The 20,427-nt window shown below is 48.6% G+C and overlaps 1 protein-coding gene across 1 annotated transcript in view; it reads right to left on the reverse strand.

The window, feature by feature from the left end:
• Positions 1 to 20,427, reverse strand: part of LOC121439756 (dihydropyrimidinase-related protein 5) — an 81,682-nt gene that overhangs the window by 45,174 nt on the left and 16,081 nt on the right. Inside the window, exon 2 of the mRNA XM_041640374.1 lies at positions 5,418 to 5,682. Coding sequence (XP_041496308.1) covers positions 5,418 to 5,678 — 261 coding nt within the window. The 5' untranslated portion in view covers positions 5,679 to 5,682. The remainder of the gene's footprint in view (positions 1 to 5,417; positions 5,683 to 20,427) is intronic.

Here is a 20,427-nt window from a genome sequence, read left to right on the forward strand (position 1 = left end):
TAGGGGTGGCAGGCTTTAGGGTTTGGGAGTCCGCGTCTAGGAGCCTGGAATGTGAGTGGAAAAACAGATGCAAGTAAGATTGGCAGGCAGGCTATGCTGTCAAATGGAACTCAGCTGCCAGCCTTGGCACTTAAGGCAAGGGCCAGTCAGTTGAGCATTATAGCACAGCCAAGGCACAGCCCCATTCCAAACAACAGCCTTCCTGCCAGGGGTTAGAATCACAGGGATGAGGGAGGGGCAGACCTGATTTAATTTGTCTGGCATCTGTTAAAAATTCCCCAAGTGGTTCTAATGCAAATTGCTTCCAAGGACTGACAACCATCAGCCTGCCTAGGCCGTGGTCCTTAGAATCGTTTTTTGGAGGAGGCTTGAGAGGCACACAGGAAGCTTCTGACAGTGGTGCATGTCTGCCCATCCACCAGAATGTTAGTGAAGAGGCTAGTGCCTATGACTTTAAAAATGAATTTTGGACTGGAGAGTTAAGAGCACTGGCTGCTCTTCCAAAGGACCCAGGCTCAATTTCCAGTACCCACATGGCAGCTCACAACCATTTTCAACTTCAGTTCCAGAGGACCCCCCTCCCCCCAGGCATACACATAGGCAACACACACACACAGAGACACCATGAGCAAACTTTCATTTTTTAAATAAAATAACTGATACTGATTGTCTCAGCAGGTCGTGAGAACCACTGATTGACAGCAGCATGAGGTACTCACAAAGAGGACAACCCTACTCTTAGCCAATACAATTGGATGTTTCTTTCCCTACATCTGCCTCCCCACAGTGGGAAACAGTCTTCAGGAATGGGATCTGGATTACTACAAGTGGTTGGTCCTGCTGAAGGGGGAAGCTTGTAGGTTGGAGTGGTGTGGGGAGGTGGTGCCTGGGACAGAAGATCAAGTGATGGGTCTGGGAGCTGGGGAGCAAGGCAGAGCCAGCCGCTGGCTCGCTACGGTGCCAGGGAGAATTCCCCTCAGACCCAGCACAATGTGGACTCAGATGCTACTGGCAAAGTCAGTCTTTCAACTGCTTTTCTCTCCCAGGCCTGTTGGCTGGTCTCCAAACATCAAGCATGCAAACTCTGAGGAGGACATGCACGGGGAATGCAGGGTTCAAGACCCAAGGGTCTGCCAGATAGTCAGGGAAGAGATGCAACTTGATCCTTCCTGCTCTGTGGGCCAATCACACAGGAGCTCTTCCTCCGGACTGTGATTCTAATATACACCTACATCTTTAGAGTCAATCTTTCCTGGTGTGAGCTAAGCAGATCGGTGGCCATTTATCCAGAGTGTATAGCCTTTGCATGAAGACCAAGTTGTCATAATTAAACCCACAGGCTCCCGGACAGTCAGAGTCAACAGGGAAGTAGTTCTTCTACTAGGGACTAGTTGAGACAGGAAATCAGAATGTTTGCTATTAGGAGCGGCAGCTGGAAGGGAGATGTGGGGGTCAGTGAAGGAGAAGGCATGGAGGAAGTCTCTTCATGGGAGATTGAGGAAGAACTTCTGGGGAGGTCAGGGCCTTTGTTACCTAAATGGTGGGCAATAGGAAGGCTGGGGCACAGAAGCTTGTTTAGGAGATAAATGTAAAAAACTTTTATTTAGAGGACAGCGAGATGGGTCAGCAGGGGAAGGTGTTTGGCATGCAAACCTGGCAACGTAAATTTGATCCCTGGAACCCATTTAATAGAACCAATTACACAAAGTTGTTCTCTTACCTCTACACACACACACACACCACACACACACACACACCACACACACACACATACATTTAGATGTCCTGTCACCAGGAACTAAGATGGCTTGGGGAAGGGGTGTCTACGATTTAAATTCCCAACAATGCATTACACAGAGTGGGGGTGTCTGCATCAGCCCACACCTGCAGAACAGTGGCCTTTAATCCCACAGGAGCCTTTGGATGTTCTTTGGCATTTTCTGTCCTAATGGAAAAGCAGCCTGGAAAAGATCAAGGTTCCCTTCCACCTGGCACAGACAGCCGTGCACAGAACTTTTAATCATCTATAGAGAGCTGCAGGCTCTCAGGGGAAAACTCGTCACTCCTGGCTAATGAGGCCCTGGCCATAGTCAGTGTGGAAAAGAGGACAGAGAAGGCCACTCTGACCTCTGCGAGGCCGGTAGAAAGCACAGTGACAGGGTGGGCATCCGGCTCAGGATCAAAAGTCTCCCCAGAGCAGAGGCAGCAACCCGCAACTATAATCTTTGGTTCAAGGCCTGAGCATCCTACAGAACGGACTCCAAGACTGACTGGAGTGGTTATCAGTAATGTCGGTGTTAATCACTGTGCCTTCCACACTGCCTGCTAGGGCTGGAGTTGGCCTAACCAGTTTGGAAGCCACTGGACAGAATCTACAAGTGCCGAGCATGTCAGTGACATATACCATGGCCTGGCAGTTACATTCCCAGGGACGTGCACAGCACTGTGTACACATGTGCTTGCCAAAAGACATAGACACATCCATAGCAACCATACTGTAGGACCTGGTGTTCACTGACAGTACTGCGGATAAGTTCCATGTAGAATGCCACAAAGTCAGGACACTCAACAGACTACGGCATGCAGCAAGTTGCAGTAAGATTTGAGTGAAAGAACTATTAGATTTCATTTACATAAAGAATCTTAGGTAAATACTCAAAACCAATCTATTAAAGATATACTAAAAACCACTGACTCGGCTGCTTTGGTTTTATTTATTTATTTATTTATTTATTTATCATTTTGAAGCATTTTTTTTGTGTGTGTGGTTTTTCGAGGCAGGGTTTCTCTGTGGTTTTGGAGCCTGTCCTGGAACTAGCTCTTGTAGACCAGGCTGGTCTCGAACTCACAGAGATCCGCCTGCCTCTGCCTCCCGAGTGCTGGGATTAAAGGCGTGCACCACCACCGCCCGGCTTTGAGACATTTTCTATGTATCCTTGACTGACCCAATTCTGTGCAGTCCAGGATGGCCGCAAATTTGCAAAAACCCTCCCATATTAGTGTCTCAAATTCGGGGATCACGGATGTGTCCCTTTGTATACTTTACATAGTAAAGTATATGATTTGTGAATACCTGTTACATTAAAAAAATCTGTTGAATTTAAAGTCAGGACAGAGGTTACCCTTGATGGAGACTGAGCAGGGAAAAAGAGTCAGTGACAAGAGCAAGTTCAGGCGTGACGACTCTGGGTACCAGAGCATGCCTATGTGTGTACACTGCACCTTAATAAAATTGGCAATGAAAGTAAACACAAACAGCCAGGAGGTGGTGGCGCACCCCTTTAATCCCAGCACTCAGGAGGAAGAAGATGGATCTGAGTTCAAGGCCAGCCTGGTCCACAAAGAAAGTTCCAGGACAGCTAGAGCTACACAGAGAAACCTGCTTTGAAAAACTGAAAAGAAAGAAAACAGCCACAAACAAAATAGGCCTGGCCTTAGTGCTCAGGGTGGCGACCAGATACAGTGACTGACTTTAAGAAAAGTCCCAAGTGCCCCCACAGCACCCGGGAAAGGATCCCAGGTTTATAAGGATGAGGTTTCCTACCTCACCAGTGAAACACGACCAGCAGAATGCACAAAGTTCTCAGAGAAGGCAGAGCGTCTGCCGCCTTTTCTTCCTCAGGCTGAGGCAGGCCTCAGAGCCAGGGAGCATCTTACCTCAGCACAAAGGCTGGGCTGTGACTCTTGTGATGTGTCACAACGTGGTCCTCCAAGCATCTGTTCTGCAGCCTCTGGGTTCGAAAGTGGGCATGTCTTCACCTGAAGGAAGACCTCTAGGCCATCTGCCTTGGGTAGACAAGCCCATAGGGATGTCTGCCAGAGCCCAGTCCTTCCTGTCCCTAAAGCCCCACCCAGAATCCTCAGGGTGGGCTTGGGGGACCTGTCAGTCGCTGCTTACCATCGAGAACACCTGAGCCCTTAGAAAACGAATCTCACAGGGAGAGTCCTGAGCTTGGGGGATTCAGGGAGGCTGCAGGCCCGCGTGGGACACAGAAACTGCCGAATCCCTTTCGCTCAGGCAGCTCTCATTAGAGGTGAGTCCTCACAGGTCAGACCTCCACGGGATGGGCTGCCATGGCAGGGGGCTTGTGTTCCAGGAATTTGATCCAACTTTGGATTTTAAAACAACTTCATTGTGAATCTGACACCTGCTACAGACCCATATCAATAAGCAAGGTTCACTTATTCTTGGGCAAATATCTGCAGACACATGCACTAGTTTCAGTCGGCACAGGCCCTGGGGGAGCAGAGGAGTGTGGCCAGGCCCTGTCCTCCACCAGACCATGATCTGGTGTCCAGGGAGAGGCTGGAACGTGACGGACAGTTCATTAAGAAGATGAGGAAGAGCAGCAATAATCCGAGCTCCATCCTCTTGTGGGTTTGATTTTTTTATATTTTTATTTTTTTTGCACAACCCAGTTTTCTTTGGACTTAACCTGTCTCACAAGTCTGGATTTCTGTGGTTTGTGTTGGGAACAGACAGTAGCTCATCTCTAGCTCTCCAGGTGACGAACTGTGTCTGAGATACTCATAAAGAAAAGAGAACCCACTACTACTGTCCAAGCTGACTCAAAGAATAATAAACTTGAGAGGCTGAGGCAGGAGGATTGTCTTGATTTAGAGGCCAGCTTAAGCTACACAGTGAGAACCTGTCTCAAAAAACAAAAAGAAGCAGGGCATGGTGGCGCCCTTTAATCCCAGCACTCGGGAGGCAGAGGCAGGTGGATCTCTGTGAGTTCAAGACCAGCCTGGTAGACACTGAGTTCCAGGCTAGCCAGGGTTACATATTAAGACCCTGTCTCAAAAACAAACAGACTAGAAGAGGATTCCAGAAGATCGCTTTCTGCTGTTTGTAACAATTAGAGGTGAGTTTACCGTCTGCCACCGACACTGGCAAGTTAGTCTCGCTTACCATGCACAGACAGATCTACCAAACCAACATGCACAGCAACAAACACTAGCTGATCCTCATCTTTTTCCTAGGTCTGTGTTACAGGACGTAACATATCAAAGTCAAGTCAGCTCCTGTGTGATTCAGTTATCAAAACAGACCTAAATGCTTCCTTTTAAATGATCCAGGATATTTAGCTGAAACCCCTAATCCAACTGCCACATCGACCCCTAGAGAAACTCTTTCTTTTGAAGATTTATTTATTATCTGTATGTGTTTTGCCTGCAGGTCAGAAGAGGGCACCAGATCACATTATAGATGGCTGTGAGCCACAATGTGGTTGCTGGGAATTGAACTCAGAACCTCTGGAAGAGCAGCCTGTGCTCTTAACCTCTGAGGGATCTCTCCAGCCCTTGTAGAGGCACTGGGAAGTATTGGTTCATGTGGGTCTCCTCTGGAGCAGTCCCAGAAACAGGATAAAGCAACAAAGAGCAAGTCACTTTGCACACCAAAGAGCATTCATTACCTTGGTCCCATGGTAGAAGTCGTCCACACATGTGGCATTCATGAAGGTCTGGTGGAAGTGGGTGCTGGTGTCAATGCCTCCAGGGATCACCAGCTTCCCGGTGGCGTCGATCACCTTGGCCCCTCCGGGGATCATGAGCTCGCGGCCCACCTGCTGGATGATGCCGTTCTCGATGTAGACGTCCGCCTCATGGGTGCAGTCATCGTTCACCACCTTCCCCCCCTTGATGAGAATCCGCACGCTGGCTGAGTTGGCGAGCATGTTCCTAGGGAAGGTAAGTGCAATCTGGTTAGGGCCACTGCGTTTGGTGACAGTTCGTCATCACCGAAGCCCACACCTTCCTCTCAGAGCTCAATTTCGTAGCCAGGGAATAGAGATGGGTAGCCTGAAAAAAGAACTAGTCCTGTAGGAAGTTCTGATCACAAGCCTTTCCCTGTTCTCATAGTGGGTTTTTATTGGGACTCGTGACACAATGGTGTTAATATAGAAGCTGAGGGGACTGGGGACCACAGAAACATCACTTTTAGGTGTGTGCAAGGACACAGGCATGGATGTAAACACATGTGGAGGTCAGAGGTCAACCGTGGGTGATACACCTCAGGAGTTGCTCACTGTCTTTTCTTTCTAAAAAACAATCTTTTTTATGCGTATGAATATTTTCCCTACATATATGTATGTGCACCATGTGTGTGTCTGGTGCCCAAGGAGGTCAGAAGAAGGTTGTAGGCTCTCATGGAACTCACGGAACTGATAAACACTATGGCCAAAAAGCAACTTGGGGAGGAAATGGTTTATTTCAGCTTCCAGGTTACAGTCCACCATGAAGGGAAGCCAAGGCCAGAGCTCCAGGCAAGAACCCGGAGGCAAGAGCTGAAGCAGAGGGCATGGAAGAGCACCACGAACTGGCCAGCTCGGCCTCCCTCCTTATACAGCCCAGACCCACTTGCCCAGGGGCAGCACCACACAAGATGGCCTGGACCCTCCCACACAACTGGCAATTCAGAAAACGTCCCAGAGACATGCTCATGTGCCAATCCGACGGAGGCAACCCCTCAGTTGAGGGCCCCTCTTTCCAAGTATGTCAAGCAGACCATTGTGAAGCTCACCCTGACAACATGCGGAACCAGTGACTAAGTGATGAAAGACCTCAGCTACTAACAGCACGCGGGGTAAGCAATGTGGCTTAAAGCATGACCGGCAGGCCGGTACCAGAAGTTTCTGGAACATCTGGTAATCTTGGACACCAGATCATGGTAACACAGCAAAGTACTGTGAATGTGGTCAAGGAAGCTACAGATTTTTCTCTCCCATCCTCCTCGCTTCATTTTGCCTGCGACTGAGCAAGTTCAGGTCTTGGGATCTGGGGAAGAAACATCTCTTGCAAGAAGACTCATCAGCCACCTGGAGGGTCCAGCTTGCACCCCTGTGTATGGTTGGTTAGAGCAGTTTCTGCCAACTGCCTAAGCCAGCACGTGTGGAAACAACCCCAAGAGAACTTCGAGCGCCCTCCAAGACCAGCCACCAGGTGCGAATGAAATGTTGGGGGACAGCTGTGGCAATCAGGAGCTGTCGCCCAGGGGAGTGCCGGGATATACCACAGGTGACTGGGAGTGACAGCTGTGCTCCTTGAACATTCCCTGCAAGGTATCATTCTGACCCTGGGGGAGAAGGGGCCTTGCTCCCCAGTGTGGGAGGCACTGGCAAACAGGCTGTGGACGGGAGTTGAAATAGAGAAGCTGGGAAGATGGGGAGAAGCCTGTTGTTGTCTGAGGCCAAACACACTGCATGGACTCTTTTGCCCCACAGTTCAGTGGAGTCTTAACTTTATAACAATCTGAAACGGAGTTGGTTCTTAGGTAATGGGGAAAACTACTTAGGCCAAATTCTTTCTTTTGCCTTCCTCCCTTCTTTCTCATTACAACATCAAGCCCAGCTGTAATGAAGAAGGGGCAGGCCCAGTTTTTATGACAAGATAATGATGGGGGCAGGGCAGAGGGGAGGAGGTGCAGGCACATAACCCTTGCCTTTCCAAGCATATTCCTGTTTCAGAGGACAATGCTGGTTTGCCTCGGTGCTCACAGCGCATGTGTGTGGGGCAGGAAACCTTACGGGCGGGGGGGGGGGGGGGGGATTCCGCTCTGCACTCTGCCACTGGAATCAGAAGTCAGGAGCACTGTCTCCCATGGAAACAGCAGCAGTGACTGTCAGTACAATAACATCACGAGCCCAGCACCTCTGTGCAGCACTGTGAAGAGCGAGCACAGCACGAAGTGTTGGCCTGAGCTGAACAGGAGGAAACAGGAATTTGGAAAGGACAGGCAATGGGTGGGGACCTGTTAAAGATCACACACTGGGGTGGGGGTGGGGGGGCAGGGATGTACTTCAGATCAGGATTGGCAAGGGAAGTTAGTAGTGGGAACTCAGAGCTGGAAGCCCAGGTGACTACGATACTCGTCATAGGTCCAGTAGTTCCAAATGTCATATAGCAAACTTGTGTTGCTTTTATAATCTGAACATTCATATGTTTGCTTGTTTGGGCTTTTGTTGTTGTTTTGAGAAAGGGTCTCTCTATGTAACTCTGGCTGAATGGGAACTTCCTTGTAGACCAGGCTGGCCTTGAACTCTCAGAGATCCATTTACTGCTGCCTCCAGAGACTAAAGGTTTGCACCAATGTGTCCAACTGATGTTTGAAAGCCTCCCCCCTGCTCCCCTCCCCACAAAAGAGAGCCAGGCGTGAGTAAGCTGATCCAGGCCAGCTGGTGGGATTCAGATGTGCCACCCTTTCTCACCGGAGCCACGCTGTTCACAGGGCTCCAGCGCTCCCTCCCCTTCTCTCTGGGCTGCCACCATCTAAACAAGTGTTTCCCCCCTACTTCCCAGCTGGAAATCCATGAAAGCAAATGCAGCCCTGACAGTTCCCCTGGAGAAGAGCAGGCAATCCTACATTTGCCCTGGTCTGGGAGACACCATTCCTACAGGGCTGGGCCAGCCTTAGGTAGTCAGGCTGGACCGCGACCCACTGAGGAGAAATTCCTTCACTCTTTACTTAGCCACAGGAGGAGGGAGCTGTGACCGACACTTACTGCCCACCATCAACATCTGCACCCACACCAGGGGTCTGCACCCAGACCAGGGGTCTGTACCCACACCACCGGAAGGCCTTGCCACTTCCGTGAGCCTGGCTGTCCTGGGGTCAACAACATGCATTTACTCAGGATTTCATCTCCCCACCTCCCATGTCTCCCCACCCTCCAGTGTATATGCCGAAGCCGTATCCCCGGGGCAGATGGCCCTATCTGGGGATGAATCTTTAAAGTTAGATGAGGTTATAAATAGGATGAGGAACCCTGACCCGATGGGATTTGTGCCCTTGTAAGAGAAGAGACCAGATGGTCTTTTTTTTTCTTTTTCTTCTAAGAATGTTAAAAAATAAAGATGGGAAGCCATTGAGAAGGTAGCCACCCACCAGTAGGACAGGCCCTCCCCAAATTAAACTTCCAGTCTCGGAACTGGAAGCAAGTTAATTAAGCTTTCATTGTTTACTCCGCCCACTCTGTGACATCGTTACAGCATCCTTGGCATACAAATACAAACAATCACAGTCTTAAGCCATGCTACCAATATGGAAGCGGGATGACCTAGCCCCCAGATCTACAACTGCCCAGTGGAGCCACTTAGGTATTAACCACAGCCTAGCCTTGAGGCGGGATGGGACCCAGTGCCCAGAGCCCAGTCCTGACTTGGGTTCTAGCTGCAGGAGGCATAGTGGATGGTTATCCTGGAAAACCCCCAACCTGCCCTGCCTTGTTCAGATAATACCAAGGCAAGGCTGTTTAATACATCCCCTGCTCAAACATCTGGAGGCTATGTCTTTAAATGCAACACTGTAATCATTTGTAACTTCCTTTTTTTTTTTTTCTGGACACAATTGTGGAAAAGACCCAGGGCCAGCTCTGAGGAAATCAAGCCTACTGTGTGAGGGACACACAGGTACCCACCTCACAGTGGAAAAGTAAAGAGATAAACACTGACAGATACTGGTTTAAACTGGGTTCCTTCGCAGTCTACCAGACCAGAGCTGGCAAGGGTGAGACCCGCTGTTCAGTGATGGCTGGAGATTCTTGTGACGTCAGTATTCTGCCACAGGTTTCTCCATTTTCCAGTCTGTGCCACCAAGATGCCAAGCCCGTCTACTTCCCCTGCTGTTGGCTGTTGACATTCATTAGGCTTCTCACCTCCCCCGAAACCTCATTAGCACCTGTTCCTACAGCTTGCCCTGCTCAGCTCTTTAACTAAACAAAAGGAGCATGTTCCTGGCATCTCTCCACAGCTCTGCCAGCCAGCTGCCTGTGGAAGGGTTTGGGACAGAACACAGTCGGCGTGATCCGCTGGTCTTCTTTGGAGAGTCCCCCAAAGGTTTGAAGGCAATTGTAATATAGCTCTTTAGTGCCATTAATGCTCCTGGCTAATCTGTCCCTCTGCTCTGGTGCAGCCAGCTGATCCAGGCAGCACTGTAGACAGAAGGTTCCGATCAAAACACAGGAACTGTATGGAATGTTAGGATTGATTTTTACCAGATCACCCCGTTTATTCCCCAATCACACCGCAACAGCACAGACAGCGCCCGTATCTGGCTGACAGATTCATTACACACTATAGAGTGCATGCCATGTCTCCTTCCTAAGCTTGAAACCTGGATCCCAGGGGCTAGGGATGGCACTCAGAGGTGGAGCCCTGGGAGGTAATGAGGTTAAAGGTGAAACCCTTACGATGGAATTAGTATGTTTACTAGAAGAAAAGGGAGTGTGATATCCTGTTCTCACTCTCTTCCCCATGAGGATACAACATAAATGAACTCCCCACCTCAAAAGCCAGGAACGGAGCTCTCATCAAAAACCAAATCAGTGGATACCTTGACCTCAGCACTCCAGGCTTCAGAACTGTCAAATCACCAGTTCCATGCATTTTCGTCTGACAGTGTGAATAGACTAAACATCACACTGGACAGAAATGAGCATTATAGTTAAATCACCACTAAGGGACAAGTGGGCCTTGAAATAATTGGCACCTCATTTAGATGTGTCTGGCCATACATTTAACAGCAACAAAAATTTTAATCAGATGGTTATTTGTCTATGCAGGCAAAAGAATTCAGAACACATGTCTGTCTCAGGCAGAACTGATAAAAATGCCAGATAGTTAAAGCCGTTCGAATAACGCATGGCATTCCAGAACTACACCTGTCATCGGTTTGGTGTGACTCTGCCTCTTGTCTCCAGGCCTCTCTCAACAAAGGACTCTCCAGGAGGGACAGGGTAGTATTCCTCTGCAAACTGAGGCATCTGAAAAAATTCTAAAATTTATTCAGAAGCAGTGAGGCCTTCAACGGCAAGCTGGTGCATCTCTTGATGTGCCAAGCTTTATCTAACAGCACACAGCTTGCATCCCCAGATTTCCTGATTCTGTAGCCTGGCTTCTGCATTTCCTCAGTCAGACCCGGGTTAGTGCTGCTAAGGGGACAGGTCATGCTGGGATCTAGGCGTTCTGGGCCGAAGGCAACCCTGAGCAGGAAGAGAGGGCCTTCAGAGCCAGCCTCTTAGGGATCAAAATGGCAACAATTACCGCTATCCAGCAACAGTCTTGCTGAACAGAAGCCCCTCCCACCTCTTGGAAACCGCAGGTGGGCGTTCCTGATGCAGAACCCGCCCTGGGCGCTTCGCGCTGACAGAGACAGTCAGGGTTAAGGCAGCAGCCGTGAACTGCACACACCCGGAACTCCTAGAAAGCCGCAGTGTTCTGCCAAGGAAATGTCGACCCCAAGTCTGCATTCTGGAACTGTCTGCTTCTGTCATCACCTTTTCCAGCTCCCCGTGCCTGTGGGGAGGCGCCAGACAAAGGGAGCCTGCAGTCTGTCCCTCACAGCTGTCCCCAGACCCCCCCCCCCTCCCGCAGCAGTTCCGCTGGAGGCTGCAGGGGCACACGGGTGCAACCGGGCTCCTTCCTGCACAAGGCATTGGTTTTTAAGACACGGATTCTTTTTTTCTTTTTTTGGTTTTTGGATTTTGGTGACACGGCTTCTCTGCAGCTTTGGGATAGATTCCTATTTTTAACAGCCACTGCTTGGCTCACATTTCCTCTTTTGAGAGATTCCACACAAAAATGTGTGAGGACTTTTTTCCTCCCTTGGGAACCCTGCCCACTCTGGGGTGTGTCTCTTTCACTTGATTTCTCCACTTTCCTGTGAAGATTCTTAATAAAGCCTGCTTCTGTTCTGCGAAGGGAGGAGAAAGAGAAGGGGGGGGTCGATGGGGGTGGGGAGAGAGTGAATGTGGCTTGCCATATAACATCCTCTAAGACATTAAGAAAAAGAAAGAAAGAAAGAAGGAAGGAAGGAAGGAAAGACAGAAAGGCAAGAAGGTCCTGTGACATTTAAGCTAACCTACTGTTAGCTGGGGTCGACCCAGGGGTGAGGGAAGCTGGTGCAATTCGAAGCCTGCATGAGCAGGCTTGAGCAGGCCGTTGAGATGTTACCACTGGCCACAGGATCAAAGGCCAGCACTTGCAGCTGTTCCAGAATACCACGAACAGAAAACCTGCAGCTATTTCCGCTCTAATCAGCACAGAAGAAAGCAGCAGAGATGGCATTTAACACCTTTCTCTATGGGAAAGCCATCCTGGGAAAGCCACGCCCAAAGGGTGTGAGGATGGGAGGGAGGGGGTGCGGCTCAGTGGTAGAGCTTGCCTAGACCCTGACACTGAAAAACCAAAGAAGAGGAAGGGTGTCCTGGGAGAGCTGACACAGAACCCTGGAACCATCCAGAAAATGATCTCTCTTTTGAGTTGAAACCATAACAACAAATCAAAGCTTCAACAGATCGTGAAAACCAGAGAGTAACTTTGGGGCAAGTGGGGAATGCTGGGTTTAAGTTAATAAATTAAAAATGTTAAATTATTTTACATGTGTGGGTGTTTTGCTCACTTGCATGTCTATGCATTATGGGCACGACTGGGGCCTATGAACACTAGAACAAGGCACCAGGTACCCTGGAACTGGAGTTACAGATGGTTGTGATCAGACCTGTGGATGCTGGGATCTGAACCTGGGTCCTTTGGAAGAGCAGCCAGAGCTCCTAACAAGTGAACCATCTCTCCAGCCCCATTTTTAAGTAAATTGATTTCTAAATTTAGAAAGCACAAAATAGTACTTAACTATAAAACAGTAAAATTTTTATAATTCTTAATAATTTTAATCAACAATGGAGTAATTTTAAATGGTATTTATGGAGTTGGGGGTATAGCTCAGTGGTAGAACATGCATTTAACATGTGGGAGGCCTTGGATTCAATCTCCAGTATTAAGCTATAACCATGTAAAATAATTAAAGTATGACAGACAAGTAAGGCATACAGGTAATGACAGGAGGAGCTGTAAGTTCAGCACTGTCATCAGCCAAGTCCTTTCAGAGGTAAGTGCTCCTTAGTGTCAGTGACAACTAGGTGACCACAGGAGGAGGAGGGGGAGGGAGGAAGAGGAGGAGGAGGAGGGACAGAGGAGGGAGGAAGAGAAGGAAGAGAAGGAAGAGGAAGAAGAAGGAGGAGGAAAAAGAGGAAGGAGGAGGAAGGCCACAGCTGTCTCCACTCCTATGTCTTTTCCCTGATGTTCCACATACTCCACCTGCCCTAGAACTCCGTTACTCCGTTCTTCACCAGCCCTGGTCCTCTTTTCTTTCCTTCCTTTTTCAAATAAGCAGGAATCTACAAACCCGTTCCATGTTAATGAGAGCTCATTTTCTTATTCTCCAGATACCCACTAGACCCTTCTGGAATGTTCCACAGGCAGTAGGGACACAGTTTGTCTGAAACAAATTTGATTACCCTGTCAATTGTCTCAGATAACCGGACTTTTCCAGGAGTCCCAGGCCAGTGTGTCTGTCCAGGAGAGCTGGCTTGAGTAAAAGGCCTGATATGGGTCAGTTGTGAGGCTCATGGAAAATGTTTTGAGGGATTCCGCAAGTAGAATCTCACCATGGGGAGAGGAACTAGGAGGACCAATCAAAGGGCCGCACCTCTTTATCTTGTCTGGGACCTCCAAAGACCAGTTGGGGATGTGGATGCCAGGGATCTGGACACGAAGAAAGACCAGATAGACAAACAAGGGCTATCTGGACACAGCAACTAGAAAGAAGTTGTAACAAATTTTACATCCAACATGTGACATCATCCTGGGTCTTTTGTACCCACAAACATATTTATAGTCCAGACTGGCTACTAAAGAACCTGTTTAATGTCCTCCAGACCTCTTTCTTTAACCTGGAGGCTGGGCAGAATCAGGCCTATAGATGGTGTGTGAGGACCACAAAGCATCTATATCTGCAGTACTTCCCCTCCTGGGTCACTGTAGCACAAAGAAAGTAGGAGGAGCCCAAGGTGATGGGAATAAGACCCAGCACCCTAAGAGGCTCTGAAGGAAGAGAACCCTACTGCTAGGATGCCCATGCGATGGCCGGACCAGCTTTTTTTTTTTTTTTAGTTTAAAAACTAACTCAAGTTAAAACTAACTCAAGGCAAAGGAGCTGCTACAAACCCCTCCCAAGAACAGCTGCCCCCTCCCTCCACCCAGGCCAGGGAGGAGATAAAGGAACAAGTCACTTCAGGAAGGCAAATCCAAGGGTGCTTAGTCCTCAACAGGCTAAGATCAAGTAAGAGGTTTTAATCCCTGCGGTTCATCTGGATTGGCCTGGATCAGCGTGGCCGGTCCTAATGAGCCAGCCGCAAAGCCCAGAGGACAGCAGCCACATTCCCAAGGATTAGCTGTGAGAGGGTGGGAAGAAGCGGACCACAGAACACTTGTTCAGCAAGGTTAGCTGGAAGGCACGGGAGAGAAAGCGGCAGCTGTCAGAAGCTAAAGTTCGTGCGTGCGTGCGTGCGGTGTGTGTGTACATGCAGGCATATGTATTGGGGGTGGGTTGGGATAGATTGGGACAGGTCAACCTCACTGGGTGTCAATTTCCATGGGCATCTTATATATCCCTGGATACTGCCCTGAACACGTGGGCAGACACTGGCTCTTTCTAAATGTCTAGAGGTCAAGTACTCTGAAGAGCTATAAGCATAATGAAATCCCACGTTCACAGTCCTGGTCCCCAGGCCCTAGAGAAGGGCTGACAGAGGAAAGGACTCTAGACCCCTGGCTGAGGCTTTAGCCAGAAAGCACAACACCAGGGACCAGCAGTCAGTCCCCTCCCTGACCTGGGTAGATTCTTCAGCTCTGCTGAACTCTCCAGGGCCCCAGCCAGCTGTCTCCAGACCCTAGAAAGAATTTCACCAGCACCCTTTGAAGGAAGCAGCTGCAGTTCCAAGACTTCCAGAATCCAATCATGGCATGGAGGGCCAAATGTCCGAAGCCAGAAGGGGACAGGCAAAGGATTCCTCTCAGGTTGAGATTTAAGCTCTGAGTGTGATAGTCACAAGCAATAATTCGACAAAAACCCCAGGGACAAAGAGATGGCTCAGTGGTTAAGAGCACTGACTGCTCTTCCAGAGGACCCAGGTTAATTCCCAGCACCCATGTGGCAGCTCACATCTGTAACTCCAGTTCCAGGGTATCTGGCACCCTCACACAGACATACACGCAGGCAAAACATCAATGCTCACAAAAAAAGTAAATAAATTCTTTCTTTTTTTTTAAAAAAAAAAGCAAAACAAACAAAAAGCCCCAAACCCCAAGTTTACCTAACTACAAAATACCACAAGCCTCTGGACTACCTAATAAAAATCTAAATTTAGATTGGAATATGAATAAAAACTGCATTTTTTTTTCTCATTTAGACTGAACATTAGTATGAACTAACCACTGCCACATGTAACACTTGTCAACAGTGTTAGAGGGGACCGGGCAGACATGAACACACGAGCACAGTGCAATTTCATTAACATAATGATTGTGTTAGGCAAAAATGAATTCGAGAGACTAGGCTTATCCTGGTAAGGTGGGACGAAAAATCAAGGAAGGGCACAATGGCCCCTGAGGCTCTGTCCGGTACGGAAGGGGACTGTGGTGGTGGGCTCAAGAGCGTGTTACCCATAGGTGTGAAAGGCACAGACACTGGCTTCAAATTAGTCCTTAAATTGCTAAATGAATTTGTATATATAATCCATTAAACATTTAAAATTAAAAATGAAACAAACTAAGGATGGGGCCCTGTCTTAGCGGGACACAAACAGGGAGGGAGTGGAGACATGAAGGCTTTGGAGGGTGTGCGAGAAGGAAGAGCTGTGGGGTTCAGCGTGAGGTAGCACCAGGAGCCTTGGATTTGCGTTCAGCCCACTGAGCATTCCGCTGTGGCTGTCAAGTGACATCATCGCGATCAGTACAGCATAACTCTTGAGTGCCTTTGCATGCCAGCCTCAGTAAGTCTGACAAGAGCCCTCTGAGGTAACCTCTGTGACTCTTGCTGTGGCTGACGAAGGCTGGTGAATTCCTAGGAAGCAAGCTCTTGACAGCTGGGCCTGGATGAATTCACTTCATCCTTCTGAGAAATGAAGGGGTTCACCAAACACTGGTTGAAGGACGGATAAGCCAGCGTGATGGTGCCTTGCACGCGTCTAGGGTTGGTCAAAAGAAGAGCCAACAGAAATGGTCAAGAAGGCTTGAGCGTTCTGTGGGCCAGGGGTGGACCAAGGGCTAGGGAGAGGACCACGGCAGGCATCCTCTCGTTTCTTTTGAAGAAGCTGGGATGGCCAGTACGTTTGTAGTCTTGGGACCTTAAAAGTGGAACCAGGATGAGGAAGCTGCATCGAGACGCGGGGTGAAGTCTACAAGGGCAGAGCCAGCAGCGGCGGCTCTGAGAGACACACAGCTCATAGCGGGTCAGCGGTAGCTAGAATGACAACCGCTGTCTGGCCAATGGATAAAAACGTGACAGGGAGCAGGTCTCGGGAGCTTCAGCTGGCTCCAGCTGCCAGGGGGCAGGAAAACCATGTCTCTGGCAGTCTGGCCTGTGGGTGCCAGGTGCCCAGGGTGAGTTAATTGGGTGGCCCTCAGAATACAAAAGGAAGGAACAGAGCTAGGAAGGAACCCAATATTTTTAGGGAAAGAATGGAGGGGACATCTAAGCTATACATAGTCAGAAAATTAAATAAATAAATAAATTTGTCTAAGAAATTAAATAAATAAATAAATACAATTTTTAAAAAGCAGATGGTTACTTTCTTTCTTGAAATCTCTTAGTTCAGTCAGGAGATGGCAACTGACCCATACTGGCGAGGAGGTGGCTGAGAACAGAAAACTGGCCCCGAGCACGCCTCTTAGCACAGGGTACTTCAGGGAGCCCGCCTCGCAGCTGGCCTCAGCAGATGTGGGTAGTAAGGACCAGGCAAGGTCATGCGCTCTGTGCAGAGGGGTGAGAGCTGGAGTAATTCTAAACAATTATGTACTAATCAAGGTCCGGATGGTGCTCGTGGGCTAGCACATTGATCCTCTCTCACACAGAATGGTTAGGAGGCACCTCAAAGCCAACACAGCACCCAGGAGACACCTCAAAGCCAGCACGGCACTCAAGTACCTTAAGCTCATTTCTGTCTACTAAGTAGATGTTTCTCATGTGCCCCACTGTGCTCACGCCTGACCCTTACTGCTTACCTGAGCTAGGACATCGCTCCGATCGCTGTGGGGCTCTCTCTACTGCTCTGACATGAAGCCTGCTAAATCGCAAACAGATTACGGAGACAGGGCATCACGGTTTGATCAGGACACCCTCCTCTGCCCCATGTGTTTGAATACTTGGTCCCTGGCTGGTGAAACTGTTTCTGGGAGATTGTGGAACCTTTAGGAGGGGGAACTTGGCTGGAGGACTAGGTCACTGTGAGGTGAGCCTTGAAGGTGACAATCACCTGCTTAACGGCTGAGCTCCCTGCTTCCTGATGTGTGAGATGTAAGCAAGCAGCCTCATAGACGCCACTCTGCCCTTCCCTCGTGCCAGATGCCATCCTCTCACACCCGGATGGACGGAAGATGGACAGACGGACAGACAGGCAGGCACGGGACAAAAAAAACAAAACAAACAAGGTCACTGCCTACCGTATGATAACACTGTACAAGGAGACAGAGAGCATTAACAATCGATGAGTCAGAGGTTCTAGTAGGAGATGCACAGTCAGACATTTCCAACACGTGATGGAAGTCAGATGAGCTACGTCAGCACTGAAAGGGGGGTACAGACTTCGCTCTAACTGGAGCGGGGGACCCCTCTCAGAAATGTGGTGGTGGTTTAGCTCCCCGGCGCATGGGAGAGGCCAAGCGAGGGAATTTCGGATAGGAGTCCCAGGAGCCATTTGTTCTGTGCATTTGACAACTGGTGCATGTCATGTGTGGGAATCTAAAGGGCAGGGCCCACATCCTCCAAGGCCTGACACCTGCCCCGAGAGTGTGGTTGAGACTCAGAGCAGCAGGAAGGTTCGCCAGCGTCTTGAGCAAATAAGTGTCATAATTAGATTTACACTTTACATTAAAAAAAATATCAAGCAGACTAGAAGAAGACATAGAGGTACTAATAAACTTGACTGAGATTTCTGCAGCGGGATCCAAAACCAGAACAATAAGATTGATTTAACGAAGACTATATGATACTGGGAAATCATAATACTGCAAAAGGTACTACAAATTGCTTTCCATAAAAATAAATAAAAACTGGTCCAGACATGTTGCCAACATATAATCAAGGATTAACATTTGCAGTATACGGGAGTGCTTCTAGACCATCAGAGGAAAGGAAATGCTCCACTAGAGAAGACAGGAGAAGAGTATGAGCAGCGAGCCACCAGGAGAGGGGACATAGAGAGCTAATAAGAAGACAAAAAGGTGTTCACCTTTATTAACATTCAGAGAAATGCAAATCACCCGTCATAATGGCACAGAGGAAGAGGAAGGACGCCCCGAGAGGGAAAAGCCAGCACTACAACATGCGTGGTGACACACGCCTTTACGTAATCCCAGCACTTGGGTGGACTGTGAGTTTGAGGTCAGTCTGGGCTACACAAGTTCAGGACTGCCCCCCTCCCCACACACACACCATGAAAACGGGGGGAAGGAGGGACAAGACAAGGGAGAGTAATAGAGGCAAAAATGGTATTTTGTTTTTGTTTTTTTGTTTTTCGAGACAGGGTTTCTCTGTGGTTTTGGAGCCTGTCCTGGAACTAGCTCTTGTAGACCAGGCTGGTCTCGAACTCACAGAGATCCGTCTGCCTCTGCCTCCCAAGTGCTGGGATTAAAGGCGTGCACCGCATATGAAAAATGTCAGAGCGGAAGTATGGTTTTGAATGCTAACTAAAACGTCTTAGTTATAAAAAGAAAAAGACGGAAAACTGGGGATGTGGCTCAGCGGATAGAGTGAACGCAGGAAGCCCTGGGTTTGACCCTCAGAACTGCATAAAACCAGGGCTGGTGACACAGGCCTATTTTACCAACATTCAGAGGAAGTGGGGGCAAGAGGATCAAAAGTTCAAGGTCATCCTAGGCTATATAGCGAGTCTGAGGCCAGCCCAGGTGACATGGGACCCTGTCTCAAACACACACACACACACACATATATATCTATGTAATCTATATAGCATATCACATTATTATACATGGGGAGCTATTGCAGCAGGACACAGTCTCACTTCACTATTTGCTCTTGAAGGCATTTTTACAGTAACGTGGTTGTGCAGTCAGCAATAGCCCTGGCTAGGGGGTGGGGGAAGGGAAGTAACACAAAAACACAAGTGGAAGAAATCTGTGCCACGGCCGTCAAATTCCCTGACCAGTTACTTATCCCCTCTTGTACACTTAATTAACAATGAACTTGCACACCAAATGGCCTACTGCAGTGGTTCTCATCCTTCCTAAGGCTGCGACCCTTTAATACAGTTCCTCATGTTGTGGTGACGAATCATAAACTTATTTCTTTGCTACTTCAAAACTGTAATTTTGCTACTGTTATGAATCATAATGTAAATATCTGATACTCCAGATATCCGATATGTGACCCCAAAGGGGTCGCAACGCACAGATTGAGTGAGAACCACTGGCCTTTTGGAAATTTCTACTTTGGTATCTCATTGGCCCCCACAAAGTTCTGCCTCCACTTGGCTCCGGTCCCAGTGTCCCCAACTCAGTGAAAGGCACCCTCACCCTGCCTGTCCCTAGCAGCAAGATGTCATCCTCAATGAGTAGAGGGTCACTTCTGCAAGTAGCAGTGAATGGCCTCCATTCTCAGGATAAACATGAAATGAATTACAACTACATAGTTAAAAAACCAACAGCCTGGGTCTGGAGAGATGGTTCCGTGGCTAAGAGCACTGGCTGCTCTTCCAGAGGACCCAGGTTTGATTCCCAGCACCTACATGGTGGCTTACAACATTTCTGCAACTCCAGTTCAAGGAAATCCAATGCCCCTTTTTTGCCTCCTCAGGAACCAGGCATATACACGGCTCAACTACATACATGCAGGCCAACACTTAGGCACATAAAATAAATCTTGAAAAAAAAGGCTTAATATTTTATTAGTAAAATTATCTTAATAGTGAAATAAAACAAATACAGTAGGTATTTTTTTCTAGCAAGTAGGTAGCAGAAAAATAGGAAAACGCTGTATTTGCAATAGAGAAAAACATTTTAAAAAACACTTAAAAACAAAGAAGAAAAGCTGTCGGGCCGGTCCAGAGAGAGCACACCTCTACAGAGAGCATCTTCTCGACTTGGATCTTTCTTGACGGGTGGTTTCCTTGGGACTGGGGATGGGAGGAGAAGTGATGGCAAATTGCTAAAGGATTCCTCTAGTCATAGAAGGCTTCCTCATTATCATGGCTGCACAGGTTTTGGTTTTTAACAATTTATTTTTATTTTATATACATTGGTGTTTTGTCTGCATGTGTGTCCATGAAAGGGTGTCCAACAGTTGTGAGCTGCCACGTGGGTGCTGCGAATCAACCCCAGCCCTCTGGAATGCTGAGCTATCCTCCTCAGTCACAC

The sequence above is a fragment of the Microtus oregoni genome, unplaced genomic scaffold (assembly GCF_018167655.1).
Source record: "Microtus oregoni isolate MIOR12 unplaced genomic scaffold, Mior012 000062F_ref0000492, whole genome shotgun sequence".
Classification (NCBI taxonomy): domain Eukaryota; kingdom Metazoa; phylum Chordata; class Mammalia; order Rodentia; family Cricetidae; genus Microtus; species Microtus oregoni.